Source organism: Oncorhynchus mykiss, chromosome 16, assembly GCF_013265735.2.
Source record: "Oncorhynchus mykiss isolate Arlee chromosome 16, USDA_OmykA_1.1, whole genome shotgun sequence".
In the NCBI taxonomy this organism is placed as follows: domain Eukaryota; kingdom Metazoa; phylum Chordata; class Actinopteri; order Salmoniformes; family Salmonidae; genus Oncorhynchus; species Oncorhynchus mykiss.
The window spans coordinates 48,896,031-48,914,102 of record NC_048580.1 but is presented as its reverse complement, the minus strand read 5'-3'; the positions used below and the strand labels follow the sequence as shown (position 1 = coordinate 48,914,102).

General features: G+C 42.8%; 1 protein-coding gene across 1 annotated transcript in view; it reads left to right on the top strand.

Annotated features, from left to right (window-relative positions):
* Positions 1-18,072, top strand: part of LOC110492177 (metabotropic glutamate receptor 4) — a 320,316-nt gene that overhangs the window by 56,386 nt on the left and 245,858 nt on the right. The window contains exon 2 of the mRNA XM_036947131.1: positions 16,774-17,808. Coding sequence (XP_036803026.1) covers positions 17,263-17,808 — 546 coding nt within the window. The 5' untranslated portion in view covers positions 16,774-17,262. The remainder of the gene's footprint in view (positions 1-16,773; positions 17,809-18,072) is intronic.

Genomic DNA, 18,072 nt, shown 5'->3' with positions numbered 1-18,072 from the left:
CTTTCTCTACACCCCCCACTCCTTCACTCCTGTCTTCTTACCGGCTGGGTGCTTTCACTAGAACAGTGACATAGCCATTGTGTGATTCCCAAGCATTTGGAATCCTCCTCACAAATACAGTTTGTGGTCTCTCTCCCCCTTCTCTCCATTCCCCAATCTTCCACTCCTGTGTCCCTTGAACAGAGGCATAGCCATTGCCTACTCAGGGCTCTGGCACACTGCCAACACCTGCCCTGGCTGCACTGCTGCCTGCTGCTTTGTGATGTGCCAACCATTACTGAGCCACTGCATGAGAAAAGATTGCTGTCTGTTCAGTAGGGTGGGTGTGATGCTTAGTAGATGCCACAGTATTTTTCCATTTGTTTTCTGGGTAGAAGACATGACAAACCTTTGATTGTTATGATCAAGCTTGGTGTTTGATGTGGGAGCTGATGTTGCATCATATCTTCCCTGGAAGTTTGTGTTTCCTTTAGGTGTACAATAGAAGGTGGTCACATGCGTTGGTGTGTATCCTATTCTATCTTGGCAGGGAGCTTATTCGTTTTCGATGCAAAGTCAACACATCCATTCATGATGCTTTTAGTTGCAATACACATATAGCTGTAGGCATTCTCAGACTATCCACATCACGATTCCTCTTACACACCAGAGGTGAGTCATGAGAGCAAGTGGCAAACAATAAATGACCATGGATAAATACATCTACCATGGAGACTAAAGCTATTCATCGCCTAGCACTTGCAATTCAGATCTCACATATGCAGGCACACATGCACACACACATGCACACACACATGCGCACACACCACTTCCATCTCATTTTGATATTATGAACCAACCTTTAACTCGCTTCCCCTACGAGCCTTGTGATGTCTTGAGCTTTGACAGTCATGGAATTTTGGATGACAGTTATTGGTCAGCCAAATGACCATGGTCACCGTAATAACCGTTCGAATAGCAATTATTATTTTTTATAAATAATAATAATCGGTTGCCTAGGCATTTCATCTGAGCAACAAAGTTTCAATCCTGTGTAGAGTCCAAGCTACAGCAGAAACGGACTCAACCGCACGACTGCTCGGCCGTCCCGTCTTCAGCCAGCTGTTCGTTCCACGCCCTAAAATGATTCTTTAACGGTTATGATGACGGTCTTCATCCATAACAGTCGGTTACACAGTTGTACAGTAATTGTGCCAGCCCTAGTGAAACATGTGTATTGACCTGCAGGAGAGTGTGTGTGTGCGTGTATTGGTGTTTGTGTGTGTGTGTGTGTGTGTGTGTGTGTGTGTGTGTGTGTGTGTGTGTGTGTGTGTGTGTGTGTGTGTGTGTGTGTGTGTGTGTGTGTGTCAGCAGCATCGTCTGTCCTGAGTATCAAATAGAATAATACTCCTCCTTATTCGCTTGGCACCTACTGAAAAGCACACGCTGGCAACATTTATCTGTCAGAAGGAGAGAAAAGGAATCCTTGTCGTTTTATGTTGAACATCTAACTCACATGATGTGATCACTGATACTCTGTCTGGAGTCTGGACTGTCTGCAACAATTCCAAGTGTATGTCTGTCGCCTACACCTCCGCCAATATTTACACCATGTCAGCCATTTTGCAAACCTCACCCTTCTGATTTATAAGACCATGAGAAAATCCTCAGTATAATATCGAGGTGCATTTGAAATGATCTATTGCATTATCATCAAAGCAAATGTATTTCTTGGTTTAGTGTTATTTGAGTGGGTCTGTAGAGCAACCCCTACAGTATAATGTGAGGCTAGAGACTTGCAGCTGGATGAGGATGTGGCAGTGGTTCACTCTATCTCATTCACATGGCATATTTAGGGCGCAGTCTATTCAATTGCTTATGGTAAACCACAGACCAGCCAGGCTCAAAGAGCTTATTGTAAACTGTGGCACATGTAAAATTAGCCCATGCAAAGTGGGACACACATGGAATCTCTGCTATTAGCTTTGCTCGTTGCTTCACTGGCTTCCCCCTATCTCCCTCCCTCACCTCCCTCTCTCACTTTTCCACAGTCTCTCAGAGAGACATTGTGTACCTTTTACAGTAAACATTTTAAGAAATCCAGAACAAAGACAGACTTTTCCTCCTCAACGACTAGCTCAAATCCCACCAGTGTGACTTGTACATACGTTACAGAGCAACTTAAAAGGCCAGGCTGTAAATAATTGACACATTTCATGCATAGTGAAAACCGATCACGTCTCAGAGTAATACATGTAGCCTACTGTACAGAGACGATGTTGGGTTTCCAGCAAGTTTGTATAGCATCACGCTACACCAGGGCTTTCTCAACTGGCACATTTGGTTCCACGGAAGTTGTTGGAGCATAAGTTTTTGGTTTCCCATTGGTTCTGGAACCATAGCCATACGTTTTCTTGACTGGTAAAACAGAACGTTTTTTTTGTTCTGAGAACGGAAGTGAACATTTAGCATGTTCTGGGAACATTACTTTTTAGGTAGCAGGGAGGTTCTGAGAACATTTTACTATGGTTCCCTGAAAGTTTTTCGGGGAAGTTTAATTAACGTTGTAAGAATGGAAATTATGTTATTTGAAGGTAATAATTAAATAACGTTCTGAGAACATGTTTCAATAAGACCTTTAAAAGCACTGCTAACCTTAAGATAATTCCAAGCACATATAGGACACATGGAAATGAATTTGCTTAGCCATTAATCATGCAAACACATTTACATTTTATTGTGGCATTGCATCAGTAAGATTCAAACCTATGATCTTCTGTTCTCTATCCATGGAATTAGTCCCCTGCACCACCAGGACAGAACTAGCATGCCATTTTTTTATTTTACTCATACAAAGCTGTTGATTTTATTCTATTCAACCAGACCCCATTTCAAGTACTGAAATTCCCACCTAAGTAACATATGGTTCTCAGAACGTAATCTGCTAGCTCGGTATCTTGCAACATTCCCAGAATGTTGTGGGAAGGTTGTATGCAAAATAACCATAGGACAACGACACTCTCAGCAAGCTATAAGAAACATATGGTTCTCAGAACGTTATGTGCTAGCCGGGTATGGACTGTACACAGACAGTCCTTTGAATGTTGTGTTTCTTTGCTCACATTTATTTTCTCAATATTTGTCCAATTTAATTTCAACATACAGTGCCTTGCGAAAGTATTCGGCCCCCTTGAACTTTGCGACCATTTGCCACATTTCAGGCTTCAAACATAAAGATATAAAACTGTATTTTTTTGTGAAGAATCAACAACAAGTGGGACGCAATCATGAAGTGGAACGACATTTATTGGATATTTCAAACTTTTTTAACAAATCAAAAACTGAAAAATTGGGCGTGCAAAATTATTCAGCCCCTTTACTTTCAGTGCAGCAAACTCTCTCCAGAAGTTCAGTGAGGATCTCTGAATGATCCAATGTTGACCTAAATGACTAATGATGATAAATACAATCCACCTGTGTGTAATCAAGTCTCCGTATAAATGCACCTGCACTGTGATAGTCTCAGAGGTCCGTTAAAAGCGCAGAGAGCATCATGAAGAACAAGGAACACACCAGGCAAGTCCGAGATACTATTGCGAAGAAGTTTAAAGCCGGATTTGGATACAAAAAGATTTCCCAAGCTTTAAACATCCCAAGGAGCACTGTGCAAGCGATAATATTGAAATGGAAGGAGTATCAGACCACTGCAAATCTACCAAGACCTGGCCGTCCCTCTAAACTTTCAGCTCATACAAGGAGAAGACTGATCAGAGATGCAGCCAAGAGGCCCATGATCACTCTGGATGAACTGCAGAGATCTACAGCTGAGGTGGGAGACTCTGTCCATAGGACAACAATCAGTCGTATATTGCACAAATCTGGCCTTTATGGAAGAGTGGCAAGAAGAAAGCCATTTCTTAAAGATATCCATAAAAAGTGTAGTTTAAAGTTTGCCACAAGCCACCTGGGAGACACACCAAACATGTGGAAGAAGGTGCTCTGGTCAGATGAAACCAAAATGTAACTTTTTGGCAACAATGCAAAACGTTATGTTTGGCGTAAAAGCAACACAGCTGAACACACCATCCCCACTGTCAAACATGGTGGTGGCAGCATCATGGTTTGGGCCTGCTTTTCTTCAGCAGGGACAGGGAAGATGGTTCAAATTGATAGGAAGATGGATGGAGCCAAATACAGGACCATTCTGGAAGAAAACCTGATGGAGTCTGCAAAAGACCTGAGACTGGGACGGAGATTTGTCTTCCAACAAGACAATGATCCAAAACATAAAGCAAAATCTACAATGGAATGGTTCAAAAATAAACATATCCAGGTGTTAGAATGGCCAAGTCAAAGTCCAGACCTGAATCCAATCGAGAATCTGTGGAAAGAACTGAAAACTGCTGTTCACAAATGCTCTCCATCCAACCTCACTGAGCTCGAGCTGTTTTGCAAGGAGGAATGGGAAAACATTTCAGTCTCTCGATGTGCAAAACTGATAGAGACATACCCCAAGCGACTTACAGCTGTAATCGCAGCAAAAGGTGGCGCTACAAAGTATTAACTTAAGGGGGCTGAATAATTTTGCACGCCCAATTTTTCAGTTTTTGATTTGTTAAAGTTTGAAATATCCAATAAATGTCGTTCCACTTCATGATTGTGTCCCACTTGTTGTTGATTCTTCACAAAAAAATACAGTTTTATATCTTTATGTTTGAAGCCTGAAATGTGGCAATAGATCGCAAAGTTCAAGGGGGCCGAATACTTTCGCAAGGCACTGTATGTTATCATCTGACACTAACACCAACAACATTAGCAACACTAGCACCAAGGACAGCGCCAACTAGAAAGAAAGAACTGTTATTAACAACAAAATAATGACCAAACTGTTAATTAGTGAATAAACATTTTTTCCAATACCCTTTGTCCTTTGTGTGAGTAAGCTGATGGCGAATAGAGGGAGTGTTTGAATATGGGGAGTGTCTGAAGTCTGTTATAGAGCTGGGATGAATGCAGGTAGCATAACATGGAGTTAGAATACATGTAATGAACCTGTTGATCTCTCTTGCTCTTTCGCTCTTCTCTCTCTCTCTCTCTCTCTCTCTCTCTCTCTCTCTCTCTCTCTCTGTCTGTCTCTCGCTCTCTCTCGCTCTCTCTCTCTTTTCCCCTCTCTACTCTGTCTTCGCTCTCTCTCGCTCTCTCTGTCTCTGTCTCTGTCTCTGTCTCTCGCTCTCTCTCGCTCTCTCTCGCTCTCTCTTTCTTTTCCCCTCTCTACTCTGTCTTCTCTCTCTCTCACCGCCCCTCTTCCCTTGTTTTTCTCTCTACCTCAGTTCTGGCTCATTGTGCAATGAACATTTCACAATAAATGAACGTGATACTTGCCAAGATTATAATACATGCATTGTAGTTCTGTGTGTAATTTATTTTCTTGCCAGTCATATTCCTGAAAGAAGTTCCTGTGTTGTCTCCCAGATTGTCCCTCTAGCACCTTACTGATCCACTCATAATAGATGAACTGTTAGGTAACAAGAATCTGGCTACAACTGCTGCAATCTGACTTTATTCAGAGTCCCGGGAAAGGGTGAGATATAAAGCTAGCAATATGCAGGGCTTGACTTTTATTGGAAACTACAGTTTCATTGAAGTACCCATCTCTCACCATCTTTATATTCCTTTATCTCTTTATCTTTCACGCTCTCTCTCCACCTCTCTCACACACACACACACACACACACACACACACACACACACACACACACACACACACACACACACACACACACACACACACACACACACACACACACACACACACACACACACACACACACACACACACACACACACACACACACACACACACACACACACACAGTGTACATGTGTTTGTGTACACATTTTACTATACTTGTTAGAACCAGAAGTCCTCACAAGAATAGTAAATAGTAAAATAGTAAAAATAGTAAAATTCAGAGAAGTAAGGACACTTTGCTGGTCCTCACTTGCAAAAAGGCTATTTTAGGTTTAGGGGTTAGGTTTATGGTTAGGGTTAGAATCAGGGTTAAGGGTTTGGTTTAGGTTAAGGGTTAGGGTTAGGATTAAGGTTAGAGTTTAGGGAAAGTAGGATTTTGAATGGGAATCAATTGTTGTCCCCAAAATGTTCTCACAAGTATAGTAAGACAAAGCTACGCATGCACGCACACACACACACACACACACACACACACACACACACACACACACACACACACACACACACACACACACACACACACACACACACACACACAAACAAAATATAAACAGTCAAGAAATTAACTATTGATCCTAAAAAAGATTTTAAAATATATTTATTTTCATCTTCATTTTGGTACGCAATTTCTCCCAGAAATGTTGAAAAAGGGTAACAATTATAAATGAAGATTGCTTTCCTCAATATGTACAGTTGAAGACGAAAGTTTACATACACCTGAGCCAAATACCTGTTAAGGATGCTGCAAATTTTCGCAGCTTTTTTTTTTACAAATCACGCAACATTTCAACGTCCTGCTACTCATGCCAGGAATATAGTATATGCATATAATAAGTATGTGTGTATGGAAAACACTCTGAAGTTTCTAAAACTGGTTAAATCATGTCTGTGGCTATAACAGAACGTGTTCAGGAGTAAAAATCCCAGGGAAAACTGTTCACCAAAAACACAAAAAAAAAATCCATCCGCCAGTCTTTGAATTGTCTAAGGCGATAGAAAATAGATGAGGTTCCGTTTACAACGCCTACAGCTTCCACACGATGTCGCCAATACATATACAATATATGTTTATCCTTGGTGGGATGACGTATAGACACTTCCTGTCTTGGGGTGCACCCAGGAAATTATGAAAGTGAAAAAAATGGACGATGATTTCAAGACTTGCTGCTATCGAATACAGATCGCCCCGTGATCAATTTTATCAATTATTAACGTTTATTAATACCTAAAGTTGGTTTACAAAAGTAGTTTGAAGTGATTCGTAAAAGTTTATAGGCAACTTTGTTAATTTTAAAAAGTGACGTTGTGTCGTGTAAAGGTGCATTTTCCTTGGATCAGACGGCCTTCATAAATGGACATTTTTGGCATACTTTGACGGATTTAATCGGGAAAAAGACCCAATTGTGATGTTTATGGGACATATAGGAGTGCCAACAAAGAAGCTCGTCAAAGGTAATGAATGTTTTATATTTTATTTCTGCGTTTTGTGTAGCGCCGGCTACCGCAAAATCTTTTGTTTAGGTCTCGTTCAGGTATTTTTTGGGGGGGGGGTGGATGCTATCAGATAATAGCTTCTCATGCTTTTTCCGAAAAGCATTTTACAAATCTGACATGTTGGCTTGATTCACAACGAGTGTAGCTTTAATTGAGTATCTTGCGTGTGTGTTTTAATGAAAGTTTGAGATTTATCGAGTACTATACTATAGTACTATAGGTGGCGCTCTGAAATTTCCGCTGATGTGTTCCTGTGCAGGAACCACGTCCGTAAGAAGTTTAAGATTTTCACAATTTCTGACATTTAATCCTAGTAAAAATTCCCTGTCTTAGGTCAGTAAGGATCACCACTTTATTTTAAGAATGTGAAATGTCAGAATAATAGTAGAGAGAATGATTTATTTCAGTTTTTATTTCTATCATCACATTCCCAGTGGGTTAGAAGTTTACATACACTCAATTAGTATTTGGTAGCATTGACTTTAAATTGCTTAACTTGGGTCAAACGTTTCGGGTAGACTTCCACAAGCTTCCCACAATAAGTTGGGTGAATGTTGGCCCATTCCTCCTGACAGAGCTGGTGTAACTGAATCAGGTTTGTAGGCCTCCTCGCTCGCACACGCTTTTTCAGTTCTGCCCACACATTTTCTATGGGATTGAGGTCAGGGCTTTGTGATGGCCACTCCAATACCTTGACTTTGTTGTCCTTAAGCTATTTTGACACAACTTTGGAAGTCTGCTTGGGGTCATTGTCCATTTGGAAGACCATTTGCAACCAAGCTTTTACTTCCTGACTGATGTCTTGAGATGATGCTTCAATATATCCACATAATTTTCATGCCTCATGATGCCATCTATTTTGTGAAGTGCACCAGTCCCTCCTGCAGAAAAGCACACCCACAACATGATGCTGCCACCCCCGTGTTTCACGGTTGGGATGGTGTTCTTCGGCTTCCCCCTTTTTCCTCCAAACATAGCGATGGTCATTATGACCAAACAGTTCTATTTTTTTTCTTCTTCAGACCAGATACATTTCTCCAAAAAGTAGGATCTTTGTCCCCATGTGCAGTTGCAAACCGTAGTCTGTCTTTTTTATGGCGATTTTGGAGCAGTGGCTTCTTCCTTGTTGAGCGGCCTTTCAGGTTTTGTCGATATAGGACTCATTTTACTGTGGATATAGATACTTTTGTACCTGTTTCCTCCAGCATCTTCACAAGGTCCTTTGCTGTTGTTCTGGGATTGATTTGCACTTTTCACACCAAAGTATGACATCAAATGATGTCAATTAGCCTACCAGAAGCCATGACATAATTTTCTGGAATTTTCCAAGCTGTAAAGGCACAGTCAACTTAGTGCATGTAAACTTATGACCCACTGGAAATGTGATACAGTGTGTTGTAAGTGAAATACTCTGTCTGTAAACAATTATTGGCAAAAGTCATGCACAAAGTAGGTGTCCTAACCGACTTGCCAAAACTATAGTTCGTTAACAAGAAATTTGTAGAGTGGTTGGAAAACGAGTTTTAATGATTCCAACCTAAGTGTATGTAAACTTCCGACTTCAACTGTAAATCTATTAATGCTGCTGTTTAAAAAAACATCCCTTGTGAAAATAAATATACAGTGTTTCCTTGCACCTGTCTTAAACAAGTGACCACATGCTGATTTGAAACTCTTTTGACAGAGTCTGTAAGTATTTAGGATCTGTCACTGCTGTAATAATATTTGAAGATAAATACACAACTCAGCGGACTAAAGGTCAAGAGGGAATTCGTGATCAATTAAAATAGTTGTTTTTCTGTAATGGGGAACTGAATATTAATGGGTCAGGGACACGGGAGGAATTTCAGTCTGGGACTCATAGCTACATGTGGCAAGTTCTTATTTGTCCGAATTGTCTATACATTGAGCCTGAAATGGGATAATTGTTATTTGGCCATTTGCCCAATTTTACTTCAAGGAATTATAATTGGTCAACCACAGGCTAGGGTTGGGTTATAAACTACATCCTGTCTCTTTGTTCAGAAGAGAAACCATTGAGGACAGGAAAGAATGACCATCTACCATCTACTTTCTAGCATAACAACTATGATTTGTTCTCTTTGAATAAATATATTTTTCTCCCCCTGATTTGCTTTGGGTCTGTGTTCTTGAAGAATAACATCAACTACTAACACTGCTACCAATCTCAGACAGTGAGGAAATATGTTCTCTCTTTCCCACTCAAGTGACAGTCAGTCACGGTGGTGGTTGATGCCAGTGGTGGTTGATCTCACTGGCTCAGTTTTATTACCTTTAAAGTAGCTGACAGACTTCCCTGGATGTGGATACCTCCAGTGTCTGTCTGATGGATATGGAACCCATAAGACCTCTTTGAGCTTGGATAGAGATAGACACAGGTTGTTGTATGTGTACCTGTGGATGTATGTGCGTGTCTATTTGTTTATATGTCAACAAGTGATTGGTATGAGCCCTTCCTGATATAAGAAGGCAGACACTTGTGTCTTCAAGGCAAGGATACATTTGGCTCTTGTATATTGACACCGAGGAGAATCATGCACCAGTCATATGTTCTATGAGTGAGACAGAAAAGCGTCTTCTGAAACACAATAATTAATTTCTGCTCCCCACTGTGATCCTATTGCCCATTTGGGGCCTAAGTATGAGTGCTGATGAAGCATAACGGCCAAACAGCAGTCTCCTGTCGGATTAGGATATCACTGTCAGACGCATGGCTGCCCAGCCGCACTCTGAGGGCCATATTAGCACAGTGCACGGCATTACCAGGCTTCAGCTCTGTGTTCTGAAATTGAATTGAGTTGAGCCCCCCACTCTGGCTACCTATTCCATCCAGACAGACATATTGGTCCAGGGGCCATTTGTTTGCAGCTGATGCATTCAATATACACCAGCCAGGTATTATGGTGGCCCATATTGGAACATACAGTTGATACCAAGTAGTTCATGACATGGAGGGTGTAGGTGGATGATGGGTGTAGGTGAATGTTATCGCGGGTGTACGAAATGCTTATGTTCCTAGCTCCAACAGTGCAGTGTAATACCTTACAATACAATACACGGATATCCCAAAAATTAAAAGAAAGGAATTAAGAAATATAGAAACATTAGAACAAGCAATGTCCAGAATATAAATATATACTGTATGTATATGATGGTGTGTATAGACCTCATGGACAGTATATGAACAGAAAAGGTGTACAGAAGTAGTTATAGGATGAGCCTTGACTAGAATACAGTATATACAAAATATGAAGAGGGTAAAACGGTATTTAAACATTATTGAAGTAAACAGTGATCAATGTACATATGGCAGCAGTCTCTAAGGTGCAGGGTTGAGTACCGGGTGGAAGCCAACAGCCAACAGTAACAGTGACTAAAGTTCAGGGCAGGGTACTCGGCGGAGGCCGGCTAGTGCTGACTATTTAATAACAGTCTGATGGCCTGGGAATATAAGCTGTTTTTCAGTCTCTCTGTCCCAGCTTTGATGCACCTATACTGTCTCTGCCTTCTAGATGGTAGTGGGGTGAACAGGCCGTGGCCCGGGTGGCTGAGGTCCTTGACGATCTTCTTGGCCTTCCTGTGACACCGGGTGTCACAGGCAGTGTGCCCCCGGTGATGCGTTGCCATACCAGGCGGTGATCCTTTGGAGAGCCCGGTGCAGTTGCTGTACCAGGCTGTGACACAGCCGGACAAGATGCTCTCAATGGTGCTGTAGGTTTGTAAGGGGCCAAACTAATTTGTGCTGTTGTGCATTCTTCAGCACACTGTCTGCGTGGATGAATACTTTCAGGTTGTCAGTGATGTGCACGCCGAGCAACTTGAAGCTTCCATGACCACCAACCGGTCTTCCTGTGCATCCTGGATTATACACATTCCTAAACACACCTACACACACAAATGCACACTCTCAGACTATTTTCTTGTTGCTCATACACTGTAGGGATGTCAAGTGAAGTAAAATGTTTGTCAGTGACACCTGATGAAAGTGGATGTTGAGAAACTGGAGTTGTAATGAGATGTTTTTTGATACTTGTCGAGTTGCTATGTAGTCAGCAATTGCCCTCTATACCTCTTACTCCTCTTCAACAGACAGACAGATGATCTTGATCTGCTCTTTCCATCTGGGTCCTGTGTCTAGAACATCTGGTGTAGATGCCACCGTGCGTGCAGTCTCCGACTGGCCCAGGCACATAACTTCCGTGTCCACATTGGCTAAGAGGGCATGGTAAGAGAGAGTGAGAGACAGAGAGAGAGATAGAGGGGGGATGGGGCTGGACTGAGGGGACGGAGAGAGGAAGAGAGGAAGAAGGACAGAGGGAGAGAGGGTGAGAACAAACTCAGGCAACATGAGTAATATTCAAACTGATTTATTTCCTGGGAATGGGAGATACGATATATGGTACTTTTTCCCGCCTTGCGCCAAAGTGCCAGGGCTTGTTATTCTGATCTGGTTTCTTGTCATTTCATGTCATTTCACTGGAGAATTGTCCAGCGCTGAAGCAATTTATTTGTCTGCTCTGTTTGGTCACTATGCTGTAATTACCTTCCTTGTTGCTGTATTAGCTTTGTAATCTTAACAACCTGGGGGGAAGGAGATTTGGAAATGAGACTCATGCAGATAACTGGCCAGCAGATTTTCAAATTATCCAGCCTGTTCTCATATACTTGACGTAACATAGTAAACGTAAATCCAGCACACTCAAATTAATATGATATGTTACACAAGACAGAAGGTTACTAAAGACAAAAACTAAAGTAGGGTGGTTGGTCGGGGTGGTGGGTAGAAGTTTAACGTGACCGTCTAGCAACCCCAAGGTTGCATGTTTGAATCTCATCATGGACAACTTTAGCATTTTAGCTAATTAGCAACTACGTTCAACTTTTTAGCTACTTTGAAACTACTTAGCATGTTAGCTAACTCTTCCCTAACCGTAACCCTTTAACCTAACTCCAAACCCTAACCCCTAACCACTAGCCTACCTAACTTTAGCCACCTAATTAATATTAGTGTTAGCCACCTAGCTAACGTTAGCCACAACAATTTGGAATTCGTAACGTATCATATGCTTTGCAAATTCGTAACATATCATACATACAGTGCCTTGCGAAAGTATTCGGCCCCCTTGAACTTTGCGACCTTTTGCCACATTTCAGGCTTCAAACATAAAGATATAAAACTGTATTTTTTTGTGAAGAATCAACAACAAGTGGGACACAATCATGAAGTGGAACGACATTTATTGGATATTTCAAACTTTTTTAACAAATCAAAAACTGAAAAATTGGGCGTGCAAAATTATTCAGCCCCTTTACTTTCAGTGCAGCAAACTCTCTCCAGAAGTTCAGTGAGGATCTCTGAATGATCCAATGTTGACCTAAATGACTAATGATGATAAATACAATCCACCTGTGTGTAATCAAGTCTCCGTATAAGTGCACCTGCACTGTGATAGTCTCAGAGGTCCGTTAAAAGCGCAGAGAGCATCATAAAGAACAAGGAGAAGACTGATCAGAGATGCAGCCAAGAGGCCCATGATCACTCTGGATGAACTGCAGAGATCTACAGCTGAGGTGGGAGACTCTGTCCATAGGACAACAATCAGTCGTATATTGCACAAATCTGGCCTTTATGGAAGAGTGGCAAGAAGAAAGCCATTTCTTAAAGATATCCATAAAAAGTGTCGTTTAAAGTTTGCCACAAGCCACCTGGGAGACACACCAAACATGTGGAAGAAGGTGCTCTGGTCAGATGAAACCAAAATTGAACTTTTTGGCAACAATGCAAAACGTTATGTTTGGCGTAAAAGCAACACAGCTCATCACCCTGAACACACCATCCCCACTGTCAAACATGGTGGTGGCAGCATCATGGTTTGGGCCTGCTTTTCTTCAGCAGGGACAGGGAAGATGGTTAAAATTGATGGGAAGATGGATGGAGCCAAATACAGGACCATTCTGGAAGAAAACCTGATGGAGTCTGCAAAAGACCTGAGACTGGGACGAAGATTTGTCTTCCAACAAGACAATGATCCAAAACATAAAGCAAAATCTACAATGGAATGGTTCAAAAATAAACATATCCAGGTGTTAGAATGGCCAAGTCAAAGTCCAGACCTGAATCCAATCGAGAATCTGTGGAAAGAACTGAAAACTGCTGTTCACAAATGCTCTCTATCCAACCTCACTGAGCTCGAGCTGTTTTGCAAGGAGGAATGGGAAAAAATGTCAGTCTCTCGATGTGCAAAACTGATAGAGACATACCCCAAGCGACTTACAGCTGTAATCGCAGCAAAAGGTGGCGCTACAAAGTATTAACTTAAGGGGGCTGAATAATTTTGCACGCCCAATTTTTCAGTTTTTGATTTGTTAAAAAAGTTTGAAATATCCAATAAATGTCGTTCCACTTCATGATTGTGTCCCACTTGTTGTTGATTCTTCACAAAAAAATACAGTTTTATATCTTTATGTTTGAAGCCTGAAATGTGGCAAAAGGTCGCAAAGTTCAAGGGGGCCGAATACTTTCGCAAGGCACTGTATGCTGCAGTGTTAAGCTTTCTCTTCATTGGAACTAAGGGACCTAGACCGAACAATGAAAACAAGACCCAGACCATTATTCCTCCTCCCCCAAACTTTACAGTTGGCACTATGCATTGGGGCAGGTAGCGTTCTCCTGGCATCCGCCAAACCCAGATTTGCCTGTCGGACTGCCAGATGGTGAAGCGTAATTCATCACTCCAGAGAACGCATCTCCACTGCTCCAGAGTCCAATGGCAGCGAGCTTTACACCACTCCAGCCAACGCTTGGCATTGCACATGGTGATCTTAGGCTTGTGTGTGGCTGCTCGGCCATGGAAACCTGTTCCATCAAGCTCCCGACGAACAGTTATTGTGCTGACGTTGCTTTCAGAGGCAGTTTGGAACCTAGTAGCGGGTGTTGCGTCCGAGGACAGATGGTGTTTCCGGGCTACGGGCTTCAGCACTCGGCGGTCCCGTTCTGTGAGCTTGTGTGGCCTACCACTTTGTGGCTAAGCCGTTGTTGTTTCTAGACGTTTCCACTCCACAATAACAACACATGCAGTTTACCGGGGCCAATCTAGCAGGCATAAATTTGACAAACTGACTTGTTGGAAAGGAGGCATCCTATGACGGTGTCACGTTGAAAGTCACTGAGCTCTTCAGTAAGGCCATTCTACTGCCACTGTTTGTCTGGAGATTGCATGGCGGTGTCCTCGATTTTATACACCTGTCAGCAACTGGTGTGGCTGAAATATCCAAATCCACTAATTTGAAGGCGTGTTCACATACTTTGTATATATAGTGTACCTTCATCAATACGTGCTAAAGTTAGTTAGCGTCTATGAATGGAGTAGGTATGGAGTAGGTTAAACATCTTCCTGAGATAGATTAGCTAGCAACATGCTAACTATTCACAGTCGGACAAAAGGCTTTACTATTTTTTAACAGGTCCTATTCAAGCTAGGCCATCTCCATCACAGCATTGTAAACCATTTTCCTTATTTATTGAAGACATTGGTTTCTTCCCAGCCTCATTTGAGGAGGGAGGGAGTCAGTGAGTGTCTCCCTTGTACTCTGCCAAGCCAGCCCTAATCCTCCATGGACCCTGAGCTGCATCTGCTTCACTTTCTTCCCCCTCTCATCCCTCTCTCCAGAACTAGATGTTGTGCTTCAGCTGAGCCTTGGGAAGCCTGGGAAGCCTTCATCCATTATGGATGCTGTGTTATAGGAGACTGATCTATAAGATCTCCCTCTGGATTCCAGCAGGACAGGAGAAGCCAGCACAAAGCAGATAGGCCTCTCTCTGTATCTTTTTACTGTACAGTTACTGGAGCGGGGCATTTTTATCATTTGATTTGCTGTCTATAATTCACAAGGCATGACAGCATACTAAGGCAGCCTGATACAATATATTGTAAATCCTGTTGTAGGTTGAAAGGGTTCTGCAGAAAAGTATATATTCCCTTTTTTGACCTCTGTCTTCCTCCTACTTCCTAATCTAATCAGGGACATCAAAGCCACAACAACGGGACCCTACAACACATTGCTGGGGTTAAGGAGCAGCATGTATCTCCTTTTATGTTGACCTGTTTCCTGCCAGGTGCCCTTCCTTGACAGCTGTATGAGGTTGTTGCCAATTTAGTTGCTGTTGGACTGATTGTCTATGCATGGGACAGCCAATGAAAGAAAGGAAGAGAGAGGGGGTAGAGAGAAAGAGATACACAAACACAGACAGAGGGGGAGAGAAGAAACACAGACTCAGCTGCAGGTCTTTCCCACTGGGCATACATACATCCACCACTTTATTAGTCTGGCACAGTGGAAGAGGGGAGGCCTGCTGTGGGGGGACGAAACACACATACAGACACAGACAAACATAGACAGACACAGACACACAGACACACATTCAAACAGACACACACATAGACACCGACACAGACAGACAGAGAAGACACACAGACACAGACAAACATAGACACAGACATAGACACAGACACACAGACACAGACACACAGACACAGACACACACACACAGATACCGACACAGACAGACACACAGACAGACAGGACACACACACACACACACACACACACACACACACACACACACACACACACACACACACACACACACACACACACACACACACACACACACACACACACACACACACACACACACACACACACACACACACACACACCAATATGTTCAAATAGAGACAGAAGCCATACAGCTGAGGTGATGGGTTTGGTGAGGAAAATTGAGCGAGGGGAATGTGGGGTCCAAGCAAATGTCTTCATCAGTTAAGTGATATTCATACTTTGATTATGAACGTCCTGTGCTCTCTATTTGAAGCAGGATATTTTATAAGCCTTTGGTAAAACACCCTGGAGAGATTCTGCTTTCCACATGAAGAAAGCGGGACGTGGCTACGAAGCAGCCTATGAACTCGTGCCGCTTAGGCTCTGAGTCAGTTATACTCCAGGCCTTATGAGAATAATTCATGACAGTGCTCTAATAGCAAGTGAAGCAAGGGTGTGAAATGGAGAAAAAAAAACATTTATACAACTGCAGTATTAGACTTGGTGATTTTTCTGTTTGAATATCTAGATTATTTGATAGAAACCGTGACCCTCCAATGTTGTTTATGCCCAGATATGTTTAACAAATGCAAAAGCATTGAAGAAGCATGACTCTGCTTATTATCTGCTTCATCACAGCAGAGAGTTAGTGAAAAATATCTTTCATGTTTTATTGAATTGAAAAGCAGTGTGTGGGAGCTAACGACAATTGAGATAGAATTGTTATAAGAACCATGTGGGAAACTAATATGCAGCAAACCCCCTCACTGAGAGATCTATTGTTGATCAGACCAAATGAAATCCCATTTCATCTCTCATTCTTTTTTTAACAGAGCTCTCCCTTTCTCCCCTCTTTTTCTCAGAATCTCATCCCTTTCTCCCCTCTTTTTCTCAGAATCTCATCCCTTTCTCCTTTTATCTTTCAGAAGTCTGCTGTCTTTCTGAGCTCGAGGAGGGAGGCCATGTTTCAGTACCTGCAGGTCTGCTCGGGCTGACTGAGGACTTTCTGCCTGCTCCAGGGGGGTGAGCCAGAGAGAAGCTAAACGCCCCTGACTGGCTCTGGAGGAGTGGAGAAAAGAAGGCTTATCTCCCACCTTTGTTCTCTCTAATGCCCCTTGAGATGGCTCTCCACGGACTCACTCCCACCTCAGTCAAAACTGTTTAGTAACTCCACACCATCTCCATACCCCAACTGCAGGGAGAGAGAATATCACACAAGGAAGTGGAGAAAGAGAGAGAGAAAGCTAATTAGTATTACTGAGATAGTGTCAAAGCTGAGAGACATGAGAAGAGACATCTGAAGAGAGTTCTGTGCTCTGAGGGATATTGCTGCTAACCTTTAGGACATTTGTTTGTGGTATTTTTTTAAAAGGGACTCATTTTAGTTGGTTGCGGGTTTAACTTAGCCTTCCATCATGACTCTTCTGGGAAGCTGTATGAAGAGGGGGCAGACTGACTGCCACAGGAGTGGTCCGGCTGGGCCCTGTCAGGTCCTGCTCCTGACCTGCTGTATCCTGGTAGTCCTGGGGGCCAAGCCAAAAACACCTGGCCACACACACCTCAACTCCATCCGTATTGACGGGGATATCTCACTGGGTGGGCTCTTTCCTGTACACGCCAGAGGCAACAATGGGAAAGCCTGTGGGGAGCTGAAGAAGGAAAAGGGGATCCACAGACTGGAGGCCATGCTGTTCGCCTTGGACCGCATCAACAACGACCACGAGCTGCTGCCCAACATCACTCTGGGGGCCAGGATCCTGGACACCTGTTCACGGGACACCCACGCCCTGGAGCAGTCGCTCACCTTTGTCCAGGCGCTCATCGAGAAGGACGGGACGGACATCAAATGCCTGAGTGGTGGGCCGCCCATCATCACCAAGCCTGAGAGGGTGGTGGGCGTCATCGGGGCCTCCGCCAGCTCCGTGTCAATCATGGTGGCCAACATCCTGCGCCTCTTCAGGGTAAGTGCCTTACACTTATTGGTTAATGGCTGTGAATCATGGTGGTGGCTATGAAAGTAGTCTCTCTCAACAGTCGTTTGTAGGCTGGCAGGCAGCACGCTCTGCAAGTGAGAATGCAAGCGAGGCTGCAATGTGACTAGGCTAGGTTGCTTTTACTGGTAAAAGTGTTTTTAATTTTTTTCATGAAAGGATAAAGATCTATTCTGTAATTTTCCAACATTATGGAAATGTTGATGTGATAAAAACACTCCCCACATTTTCTAT